General features: G+C 44.9%; 1 protein-coding gene across 1 annotated transcript in view; it reads right to left on the bottom strand.

Annotated features, from left to right (window-relative positions):
• The window catches only part of STT3B (STT3 oligosaccharyltransferase complex catalytic subunit B), a 102,726-nt gene that overhangs the window by 27,682 nt on the left and 62,062 nt on the right, over positions 1-12,982 (bottom strand). Inside the window, exon 5 of the mRNA XM_069088571.1 lies at positions 12,395-12,494. Coding sequence (XP_068944672.1) covers positions 12,395-12,494 — 100 coding nt within the window. The remainder of the gene's footprint in view (positions 1-12,394; positions 12,495-12,982) is intronic.

Below are 12,982 nucleotides of genomic sequence, written 5' to 3'. Positions count from 1 at the left end.
CCTTCTCTTGTATCCCTGACCCTTTTCCTTAAAAATGCAAAACTGAGCCCCCCCCCATTCAGTCAACTCCCCTACTCCCCCGCCTCCCCCAGTGCCTCCATAACCTGGCCCTTCCTACCTTTCACCATGTTTTTGTTATAACATCTGCCATCTAAACATTATCTATTAATGTCCATTGTATCATTTCTTTCGTACCTCCCAGCTTTCCTAAGCTGTGTGTATTCCATTAAGTCAACCTATATATACTGAATGCCTAGTATGTGGTTAGAGGAATGCTGAGGAGCTGACACAACCCCAGGCCTTCCAAGGATGGAAGCCAAGTATACAGATAACCCTGAGAGGCGGCGTGTGCAGTGCCACCAGTGAGTAGAACTGGCTCCAGGAGCTCTCAAGGACATATCGCTTTCCATTCTTCACACTTGCACCCAACAGGAAGTTAATACTACAACTGCCCAATACCAGCCCATCAAGATTCTTGGTCATCAATCCTCCTTGGCTGGGAGAGTCTTAGGAGTCCCTGAGGAAACTGCTCTCCATGCAGGGCGGGAACAGGAGCTTGCTATGAAAGTCATTAACTTTTAAGAAAATTCACTCTGACTTTGTTGTAAATCATTCATTCTATCATGAAAATGTCACAACACTGCCATCCTGTGGAAGCAGAGTAATTGGCATTCATCGCTGCATTTCTATTTGGTATTTACTGACTGCATCTGCAGAAAGCACCAAGAAAAATGCCTCAGTCACATGCGAGGCTTTGCTTTTGTCTATTTCTTAAATGCCATTTCTCCAACTGAGCACAGCTCTCTCAGTGTTTACTAGGAAATCCCCTCAAGTATCTGTAAACACAAATAACAACAATTTAGAAAACAAACATCCCCCAATACCAGCTCAATCCTCCCCTTACCCAAAGGGGAAACAAGTCAGCTAGAGAGGGCTACGGTGGAGATGCATATTTAGGGCTGCTCCGAGGGAGCTTAAAGGTTGCCTATGCTGGGAAGGGCGCAGGGAGAAGGCAGACAAAGGAGAGGCCTACAATGGCCCCTCACCCAAGAAGGACAGGGAGGAGAGCTCAGAAGAGGCTGCCAAGCCAAGTCAGATCCTGTGCTCCAGGCAGCAGAGAAGAAAAAAAGTCTGACAAGAATTGGAGGCTTTTGGTTAAAATTACTTCCTGGGATAACATCTGGTCTTTAACGGGCCTATTTAAGAACTCCGCATGGTGGAAGCCTGGGGCAGCGACCACCTTCCATCAAGCCCAAGAAGGCATGCCCGGACCTTTAGGTGCTAGCTTGGTCCCTCTCATACATTTCAAAATCACAGACAAATCGATTATTCGGGAAAATGAAGAGATTAACTTTAATAAACCCTCTGGACATTCCAAGGAGACAGAGGGGGTAGCACTGAGCTGAGCTGCAAGGGAAGGACTCTGATGGAAGGAACAGTGCGGATGGATGGATCTGATCCGGGCAACAAGAACAGCCCAAATCAACCCAAAGGGAGCCCCTTAGGGGAGGAAGAAGGAAGCTGAAGCCACTGCAGAAGGGCTTAAATATCAGCCTAAAGAGTATGAATTTGAGCCTGTGAGCAAGAGGAAGACACGAGGTCTGAGAGCAGAAGGTAATGTGAGCCAAGCAGTGCTCTAGGCAGATTAATCTGTCAGGGGCATGGGGTGGAGGAAGAGAGGGAGGGCAGGGGGAGAGAGGAGAGATGGGGGAGGAGAGGAGAGGGGGAGAGAAGAGAGGGGGAGGGGGAGAAAGGAGAGATGGGGGAGGGGGAGAGAGAAAGAGAGTGGAGATGAGGGGAGCAGAGGAGAGGACTTAACTAGCTGTACCAGCTCCTGGCTTGAGAGAAAGAAGACTTACCTTCACAAAATCCAGGCAGCTACAGCCCAGCTCTCTGATGGGCCTTTTCTTCCTCAATGAGAGTGTGAGCTTTTTGAGAGCAGGGACAGCATTCTTATTCTAGCTGCTATCATTATTTGTATCCACAACACCAAGCAGTGTTTGGCACACAGAGAATGCTGAATAAACGCTTTTCATTCATTCGTCATTAATAATGCATAGTATTGTCTATTATAGGAGGCAGACAGAGTACTGGGCCTGTAGTCAGGAAGACCCGAGTTCAAATTCAGCCAGATCCACTTACTAGTTGTGTGACCTAAGCAAGCCACCTAACCTGTTTGGGGAAAGAAATGGCAAACCACTCCAATATCTTTACCAAGGAAACCTCATGGGTAGCACAGGCATGCTATGGTCCATGAGGACACAAAGAGCTGGACACAGCTGAATGACTGAACAAGCTGCAGCAGAGAAATACAGATGACATCACTTCCAGGTAAAATGAACAAAAATTTTATGAGATGAGCAAGTAAGAAACCAAAGTCCTGAAAAAAATCCCTCTCTGAAGGAGTCATGCATGTTAACAGTCTGTAGGTAGCTCTGAGACTGCCTTTGCACATCAACCCCCCAATTCTTGGAAACACCTCAGTGCAGGCTTAAGCCCAATGCCACTGAGGCCAAAGAACACAGATTTTTAAAAAATCACCTTTAAGGAATCATTGTGAATGAAAACATTATGCATCCAAGAAAGGACAAGTCAGATCTCTTAATACCCATGGGAAAAAAAGCATGATTTTGTTTATTATATTTGTAGGGCAATTAAGCTGAGCTCTGCTATGAGTAACAAACCACCTGAGGCTGCTAATATGCATTTGGGGGCCTGCTATGACTCTAACCAGGGGTGGAAGAGACTCCAAATGCAGCGCCCCCCCCCCTCCCAAAGCATCAGGATATAAAGAGAGGCCGCTCCATGAAAACTCCTCAGTCTCACAGTCTGAAAAGAAAGGAAATAAGAGGTGTGCAATCCTACAATTTGTCTCAGAAAATGTCATTACAACAATAATACTGACATAATTAAAGACTGGACAGTTTCTTGGGGTTTTGAGCCATACGAAAATGATCCAAGTTCTTCCATATTATTTATCTCCTCAGATTTTTCCCACTGCGTCCACCACAGTTTGCTCTGAGAATGTTTTTTCCCATTACAAAAATCAGTCATTTTGAAGTTTCTTAAGTACCTGAGATTGGACTGAGGCCTCCTAGAAGCTTCAGCGTAAAGAGAAGCTCCTCCTTGTTGGGTAAGGGCCCTTCACTTTAACTCCTACCATCTGCTTTCATGGTGAAGGCTTTACAGGTACCTAGCACTTTCTAATTAATTAACAGAGGGCTTTCCCCTCCACTGTTTCCTCTGATACGGCAACCCTATGAGAAAGACAGGACACTCCAAGAATGAGGGTGGCCTGGCTGAGAGTATGAAGGGCATCGCTGGGAAGGGTCCCAGACAGGAAGAGCAAGATCAGCAGAGGCAAAGGAGCAGGGAGAGCTGGCCTGGGGCTAGAGAAAGCAGGGAAAAAATGGGAGAGTTTCCTTTTACATTTTATGGACCCACAAAATACCTGCTGGACTTGAGGCCAACCTGCAAGGGTCTCTCATTCTATTATTCCCACTATACAAATGAGGAAACAAATTCAGAGGGTTCCATGATCTGCCAAGATCACACAGCTGGTGAAGGGAGTGTCAAACAGATCTGATCAGGCCATGATCTCACTCACAAAATTCACAATTCTGAATGTTCATTGAAACAATACTAAGAAAGAACACCAGGTTTGAATTTTATCATTGAATGCCTGAAATTTTCTAAAGAATGCACCAAAAGAATGATTGGTTTTAGTTTCCTCATGTGTAGAATGCCAGCCAGAATGGTGGCCTTGGCATAAAGACCTGAGTTCAAGTCCTGTCGGACACTCACTAGCTGGATCAAATCAGACAGCACACGTGAAGTGCTATATGAATGCTGGCTAGCACGATCATGACCATGAAGAGGATACGATCTGAACCACAAGAGAACCAGACAGCAACGTGGGAAAGTGAGTTGTGAATGAGAAGGGCCATATAAATGCCAAGTACAGAACAAGCACCGAGGGCTGCAGTCACTGCTGAGCCTAGACTTATCTCTGACCCATGAGGAAAAACTGGGTGGCAAATTAGGAAGGACAGAGTTCGGAAGAGAGTGGCCATGTTCTTTAATAGCAATACTGAAGAAAGGAGGCCTGGGGGACAGTACACAGGCCTACCCCTGGAAAAGCTGACTTCAAAAGATGCAGAAGAGAGGTTATCATGGCAGGGGGAAAGGCTCAGACGGAGCACGACTCACAACCGACGAAAAAGTGTAAAAAACGAAGCTGCCCGACCGTGTACCATGTACTGGGCAACACAGAGGCCAGGCCCGCACTGGGGATGCAGCCTCAGCGGTGTGTGCTCGTTTCAATTTCTGCAGCGAGATCGGAGACCCGCCTGTCAGGGGAAGTCTGCGGCCCTAAGCTTTAGCTCTAAAACGATCAACCGGCCAACAAACACCTACTGAGTCCTCGCTAAGCCAAGGCTGGACAGCCACCCAGTGAGGCGCCACAGATTCTGCGCACTGGGCTACGAGCTCTGACCAGCGGGTGCTCCCTATATGGGAGATGTGAAGATCTCCCATATAAGATCTGCTATAAATATTTTGGTGTAGGCGAGGACTTTCTTCTTATTAATGGCCCCTTGGAGTATAAGTCCAGTAATGGAATCTCTGGGTCAGAGGATAAAGATAGTTTAGTCACTTGGTTTGCCTAATTACAGATTGCTTCCCAAAATGGTTTTAAAAATCACAACTCCATCATCAATACCCAGTTTGCACATCTGCCCACAAGGCTTTCAACACTGGCCATTCCCGTCTTTTGTTATCTTTGGTAAGTCATGGGCTATGAGTTTTTTTTTTTTTAAAGCAATCTTAAAGCAATTTTAAATAGGGGTTAAGTAACTTGCTCAAGGTTACACGGCCAGTTATTTCTGGGTATGGTGCTGAGTATCTGAGCCCGGATTTGATCCAGGTCATCCCGACACTGGAGCCGGTGCTCTTACTCGCTGAGCCACCTGGCCGCCCCTAAGCAATTGGGGTTAAGTAACTTGCTCAAGGTTACACGGCCAGGTGTTTCTGGGTGGGTGCTAAGTGTCTGAGCCCGGATTCGATCTCCAGGTCTTCTCAACACTGGAGCCGGTGCTCTTACTCGCTGTGCTACCTGGCCGCCCCCTATGAGTTTTTCAATTCTACAAAGACTGGAATTTTAGGGTCAAGTTCCTCAGGTGTTTGGCTATTACAAAAAACTGAAAAGCCAGGACTAAACACTGCCTGTGAGAAGGGAGGATATTCTGTCAGCTATCTTCAACACTCCTCAGACCTATGTTCTATTCAGGTTGGGTCAGAAGCTAAGGCTCTATATGAAATAAGATTAATGATACCTATCAATCAAATAATAATCAATTAACTAATTATCTGTGTATCTATTGGACACTGAATCTTCTGTGCTAATAATGGCAAACAACAGAGCTAAAAGAATTTCATCTTTACAATTTTAACTGCTGCAAAACACAAACTCTACATTGAAATCCATCAAAAGAGTGCTATGTTCAGGACATGAAAAAATCTTATCATGATGGTATCATTCCACAATAGAGATGGGTCAAAGGATATGAACAAGTCGTAAGAAAAACTGCAAAGCTATGAAAGAATGCTCCAAATAAATAAGAATATGTGGAATGCACATCAAAATCCTAAAGTTTCACCTCATAGCCCATGACTTATCAAAGATAACAAAAGACAGGAATGGCCAATGATGAAAGCCTTGTGGGCAGATGGGCAAACTGGGTATTGATGATGGAGTTGTGATTTTTAAAACCATTTTGGGAAGCAATCTGTAATTGGGCAAACCAAGTGACTAAACTATCTTTATCCTCTGACCCAGAGATTCCATTACTGGACTTATACTCCAAGGGGCCATTAATAAGAAGAAAGTCCTCACCTACACCAAAATATTTATAGCAGCACTTTTTGAAAAGCAAAGAATTAGCCCACGATTGAGGAAATGGCTAAACACATCATGGCTCAAGAATTTATCAGAATATTCCTGTGCTTTGAGAAATGATGAATGGGATAAGCACAGAGAAGTCTGGACAGAGACATGAACTGACACAGAATGACACAGTGACAACAGCCATGGACACAGACAGATCACATGCACTACAAGTGATAGCTGTAAAGTCACAAAGCATAAGCACAGGTTGAAACAAGAGACTAGAAAAGATAGCATCAGCCCACCCCCAGCAGGGGTGGGAGGGCTCTTTCTATATACTGATCATTTAGGTCAAAAAAATATTTTGCTATGTGATGGTTACGGGAGGGGGAGGGATATTGGGGAAAATGATGGTGATATAAAAATAAAAGGTATTTTTAAAATAAAGACTTTTTCTGGGTGTGAGGGCAGAGGTCCTGGAGTTTCCCAAAAATCTTTTTGCCTGAATTCTGGGACAATGGCTACAGAAAATGGAGAGTAATTTTTTTTCATAATCCCTTTACAAACTTGAAATAGTTGGAAAGAACACCTGATATGCAGTCAACAGTCCTGGCTTCAAGTCAATGTGATTATTTATACAAAAGGACAACTCCCCATACATAGCTGACCCGTTGTGCCCAAAGACCACCATGAGGAACATCTGCCAAATCCCTCAAAAAAAGCTTCATTACATATACATTTTGTACTTGCCTTTCTCCTACAAAATAGTTTTCTTACAGTAATTACAAGTCAACATTACCTACAATTCTTAAACAACAAAAATATGTACTAGTTTATGCTACTGGAACCCTAAGTGCTCTCCAAAGGAATCAGGAAGACCTGAGTTCAAATCTAGCCTCAGAAACTTACTAGCTGTGTGACCCTGGGCAAATCATTCTTAACTTCCGTTTGCCTTAATCCACCAGAGGAGGAAATGACAAACCACTTCAGTAAAGAAAACCCTACAGCAGAGGTTCATAAGGTCACAAAGAGACTGATATAAACTGAATGACTAATAATAAAAACCGACTAGGTCCCCAGCACCTAGCCTCAAGGCTTATATGTACATAATTGGTACTTAATGTTTAGTGAATGGATTACAAACTGGTAAACTCCAATCTATTTTAACATGTGTGGTATCATGAATCAAGCCAGCATACTTGTGGGAGGCTTCTAATCTTAACCATCAAGACATAATACAGGTTATCAGTCATCTTCCCAAAATACTATTATTTTTTTCTTTTAACCAATAAAATTCCATTTCCCCCAATTCTCAGAATGGGGACTGATAACGAAGAGTTCCCCAGGGCTTGGCTCCACTCTAAATTCCAGAAGCCCTCCAATGGCATGTGCATGGAGGCTTCAGTGTCCTGGGCCCCTCTGCTGGGCTCAGAGACAACAGCCATGGTCTGCGATGGAAGTTTCAGAGCCCTCTGGACAGGTCATGCTGTGGCAGAATTGACAGAAGTTCAGGGGAGGCAGGCTGAAGTCCACTGTCTGGTCCTGACGGCCCCAAACGGGAGGCAGACTAGGCACACAAAGGCGGCGGCAGAAGATGTAGCGAGACCTTGTCCACGTCTCAGTCTCAAAGGCTGGGGGAGAGCTTCTCCTGCTCCCCAGTTATTCCTGCGCTAGACGGTCTATGCAGGCCAACACACCACACATACAACGGATGTGCAGAATGTTCAAGGTGTGGTCATTTTCCCTCTATTGTTGCTTTAGACCAATGATTTTATTAAGCATAGGGAACTCAGGCAGAGGACCCCTGCACTGATGAGAAGCAAACTGTCTGTAATTTATAGTGCCAGTGGCACTAAGAAATCAAGAGCTGTCCACGGCTGCAAGCCTCACACATGCCGGGTTTCTGATGCTGAGGTGGGCCTACCTACTAAACTCCTGACCTCTCTTACTGATTACTGTGACCTCCCAGAGACCAGAAATCACATTGTATATTCCTCTGCATCTCCCACAAAGGGCCTAACATACTGCCACGTCCATAATGAACGCCCAAGAAACATCTGTTCAAACAAGTAGAAAAACTGATCACACCGGGAAAGAGGGGAGGAAGACGCTGGTCAAGGAAGAAAGAGCAGAAACAAACTGGATCCTTGCAATAATGAAACCGGACCCAAACCTGGTCTAAAGAAGCTCCTAGAGCCTTCGGTCTCGCAAGGACCATGATCTAAAAATATCTGCTCTTCAGAACCAAAGCAGGCGAGGCCGAGCATCCGGCCCAGCTTGTCTTGCTACATTTCCTCCCTTATATAAGTGAATTCTGATTTTACATGGATTCAAGGCCGACTTTAGACTTTGTATTCTCTGTTGTTCTGTCTCAGGCAAGACTGCTGCTCTACCTGGAACATGGCAAACTCCTCTCTGTGCTCTGACAACATGCACTGCAGTTACCTCACTCTGCGACCACTGGGCTTGGTGGAAAACAAGAGACACACTGGAAATAAACCCCCAACAGGAAGTCAGGGATGGGATGGCAGGATGGGGAGGGAGGGGGAGAACCCCAGCCCTGGCTCCACACACTGTGGGAATCACCACAAACAGGCAAGCGTGGCCTCCATATCACTGACCTGACTCACTCACTAAAGGACTTTTTATATGCAGTGTATCCCAAGAAATGTAATCAAAAAGCAACGGTGTGGCAAAAAGGACTGCTGTGCTCACTCTGCTCTTGATGACTGATGGTGGTCTCCAATCAACAATGATGCCACACTTACTGTTTATAAAGCACGACGTACTTTACAAACATCATCTCACACGGGCTGTATATCAGCCCTAGGAAGCAAATGTTATTATCGTACCTACTTTACAGATGAGGAAACTGAAGCAGAGCTGAAGTGACTTTCCCAGGGTCACAAAGCTACTCTGTGTCTGAGGCTAGATCTGAACACAGGCCCAGGGTTCTACCCATTGTGCCACCTGAGTTGCCACAGTAGGAAAAGTCATTCCAGACAATAAATGGAATTTATATGGTAGAGATCTCACTATTAAAAATTAGCTGTTACTAGTCTGTTTTTCAGAATCAGCAAAATGGATGAGAAAAATTGAGACTATCCCTCAAAGAAGAATCTTCTGATCCTGGAAGGTATCTCCTTTGAATCAAGAAGGAGCCAATGAAATGCTTTAAAGCAGGAAGTGGCGCAGCCAGACTGTGCCTTCAGAAGATTGCTGCAGCAGGTGTATGGAGGACACACTGGAAGCAAGGGCTTGGTTAGGAGATGACTCAACAGTCCAGGCCAGAAAGCTGAGGGCCTGGTCTGGAGAGGGGCCGGCTGCAGGGCTCCAGCTCACAAGCCAGGCAGCCAAGCTGGTGGATGGCAGGAGGCAAGAACATCTCTGTGGGACTCTGAAAAGGAGAGGCCCATTAGGAGTGGGGTCCAGGAATGCAGCCTCTGACATGCTCGGTCGCAGTGTGAAGGACGAATCATAGGGACAGGAGGGGAAGAGCTCCTTATTCAGAGAAGAATGTGAGAATTCAAGGCCATGCAAGTTGACGGAGAGATAGAAGGAAACTGCATCCCTGAAGCCGAATGGGAACTGAAGAGGATGATTAATGAACAAGAAAACTAAAGGGTTTGAGAGTCATTAACATTGCTGCTGACGTCCCTGTGAAGGTAGGAAGCATTCCTGGTGGAGAGGAAGAACCCTGTGAATCAGCTACTGAACTCCCTGAGAGGAAGTCACTGGCAGATGCCGCCAAAGGACCAGATTTCAGGGTACCAGATGTTGATGAAATGAGCCTCTAAGGAGGGGAAGAGGAGGAGTGTCCCCCACACAGACCATGTGCTAGGTGTGGCTCCTGCTGCTCTGGCATTCCACAGCCACAGGTTGTTGCTTTTGTCCAGCAGCACAGCAGACGGTGATGGAGAGGCCAACCCAGTCTCTGGAAGGGACCCTTCCAGGCTCAGGATGTGTCTGAGGAAACTGACGAGAAAGCGTCCTTGGGAATAACACACTCTGGGGCAGGCACAGCATATGAGTGAAGCACCACCCCTGAACAAGCAGACTGCAGACAGCGAGTACAGGCTCATGCTCTGCCTAGGAGGCTGCCTGCCTGGATGGCCTTGGCCAATGCCACTTCATTTCCTCCCTGGCTTCACTTCCGCAATCTGAAAAATGCCTTGGAGATCCCTTTCCAGCTCAAGATCCACCATTGCCAGGATCTAGGCCCTTGGGATGATGCAGAATGAAGGCCCTGCTGGATTCTGGGAGTGGCGCAGATATTCTTTCCATTGGCAGTAGCGGGCTCCAGAGTAGGGAGACCCACAGAGCTGTGCTGACAGGAAGACAGGCGGGACGACAGAAGTTGCGGTGTTAGTGGATGTCCCCAATTACTGAAGATTTGCTGCCTGGACAAGTCTCAAGATCTTCTGGCTTCTCTGCTCCCCACACAGTCAATGCTATTCTTTTACAGATTTCCCATGCTGACGGCTCCTTTGAAGAAGCTACCCCCTACCCCCTCTTCTCCAGGGGTGATCCCTTTGGCCCTGCACTACCTGGCCAAGGACCTGACTGCAAAAACAGGAGTCGGGGACACTTCCTGTCAAGACAGAGCCCATTTCACTTTCTTCTAGTTCCTTCAGTGTTTGTCATATCCAGCACCTTTCAAGCTTCTTCAAGCAGTCTGCAGGTTCAGGAGCCCGGGAAACCCCAAGTCACTAGATACTGCCTTCGTTTGGAGACCTCAATCCGTTTTGTCACGGGATTTCTTCTGCTACATTTCCCCCATCTTCGTGGTGGTTCTTTGCTAAGGCATCTCAATGCTACAAGCTGAGCTGATGAAGTGACCCACGAGATTATTTGCCACTGGAAGAATTCTAAAACCAACTCTCCTGACAGCTGCTGAGGAAGGCCAGCCTGAGCGGTGTGTCCAGGGATCCGCCACCTCTTTATGTCCCCCACCTTCATTTAGTACAAGAATGTCAATGTGAAGAGCTTTCATTTTCCAGTAGTAAAGCAATTCACTGGACAAATATGGGACGTCAAATCTAGTAACAAGGAAATAAATGTTCACAAACTGTTTAAGAACTGCTAGGAAAGCATTCTTAAAAATCTCCCTAAAACCGAATGGCCAAATAGTTAATGTTCTGAGGGTCGGGTTTCATGGCTTGGCTGGGAGGAGAGGTGAAGAAGGCTCTGCTAACTAAGGTGGATACTGCATCTGTTTAGGAAGCAGTGCTCCAAAAAGCAGGCCTAAACTGAAACAAACAATTGAAGATTTATATGAACAGATCCAGAACAAGGCAGAACCAAAAACACAATACAAAGGGCAAAACTGATGGAAACTTAAAAACTAAAATGCAGCCAAAGGCCAGGTCATTCAAAGGCCCCATTTCAGCCCCCAAAATGAATAGCTGCCCTGCTGTAAAGCGGCTACGCTTATGGACTGTTCCTGTCAAATATGGGCACTGTGCTGAGTGCCTTCTGCTTAACTGTATGTTGGCTTCCCCCGCCCCTTGTTGGGTTCTCAAGAAATAACTGATGTCAAATGAATACAAAAGACAAAAACTAGAAGGGAAAAAGAAAGGCACAGAATTATTCTGTCACAGGGTGAGATGCAAACTTCAGAGTATGTTCCCAAAGGAAAGAGAACATATTTCTCAAAAGTTCAAGTTTTACTTACGCAGGTGAGTGATATTTGTGTCACTGTTTCCAAACATGATTAGAAACTTGAATGAAGTTCATACTAAGACGGTGGATTTAAAGCACAGGCTTTCTTTTATAGCTAGCTAGCCAAACACCCACCTGTGTTCTTCTAAAAGACAATCTCCGAGGGTAAGTTAGCTTTTGTTAATCATTCAGCTTAGTTACCTTATTATGAAAAATGCTTCTTTACGCTATGCTATGGTAATATTCCTTAGCAAGAGCCAAGGCTCAGGATATGTCACCAAAGCAGAGCTTTTCAAAGTACCAGAATCTGCTTCCGTTTTGAAAATCATCACTATGTAAAATTAATTAGCCTCCTTCCCCAAAGTAGCTGCCACAAAAATGAATAGAATGTTTTCAAGGTTACAAAGTGTTTTCTGTGAAGTAATACTATCGATATTTTCTCTATTTGACAGGTAAAGAAACTGATGCTCTGAGAAATTGCATGCCTTACCTGTGGTCACATGGCTAATGTGCCGGTGGGTCCTGAACTAAAGTATTTCATATTTGAATAAGTGGAGGAAATTGTGTACAATCTGAAAGATATTCATGATTTTTATACTACATATACTTTTCAAGGGTAAGAAATTTAAAAGACAGACTGCAGGACTCAAACCCCAACTCATCTGAAAATAAATTTAATAGTTAAAAAAAAAAATCACCCAGTAATTAAAGGTTTCTTTATGATTACTTGGATTTTTTCCTTAATGGAAGAGGTGCAACAAACCGCCTGTGAGATGCTCATTTTAAAGGAACTCAGTAAAAAGCATCCATGAATCAGTTCTTGGCTGCCAAAGGCAGGGGGTCACTCACCTATGTAGACCCTCTTGCTGTATCTCTGCATCAGCAACAACACAAAGACGTGAAGTGGAATAAGGTTTATAATAAACACGTAACCGCCCCAAGCAGAGACCTGGGAGGAAAAACATGTTAAAATGGCATGATTGCATAGTTCACTAAAACACTGGAAAATTCTTGGTTGACTCCCTAACTCTCTAACCAAGTAACAAAGAGATTATGAAATATCTGAAATTTGAGTATTCCACTGAGAAGAAGGCTATGCAGCTTTTAATGACCTCTAAGTTTTGCTGAAGGGCTATCTAGTCAGCCAGTACACAAATTCAAGCTATATTCCTTTAGTCATTAGAGAACTCAGATTATGATTCACAGGTAATTTGCTTACAGGTGCATACTCGAAGGTACACAAAGAACTGGAAAACAAGAAAAAAGATGGCAATTATTTTCACTTAAGATGAAAGCACATGTGAATTGCTTTAAAAAAAAAAAAACCTCACAGAAAACTCAATTTGCTTTTCATTTCATGGCAAATTATTGCCAAGAACACAACCCTGTTTATTATGCTGTTATCTGTCAACCAGTTGGTCAACAAGAGGATTGGGA

This window comes from Petaurus breviceps, unplaced genomic scaffold (genome assembly GCF_028583685.1).
Source record: "Petaurus breviceps papuanus isolate PSGF00001 unplaced genomic scaffold, PetGlider_PUasm1.0 185, whole genome shotgun sequence".
Classification (NCBI taxonomy): Eukaryota; Metazoa; Chordata; class Mammalia; order Diprotodontia; family Petauridae; genus Petaurus; species Petaurus breviceps.
This window is presented reverse-complemented; position numbering and strand designations above follow the sequence as displayed.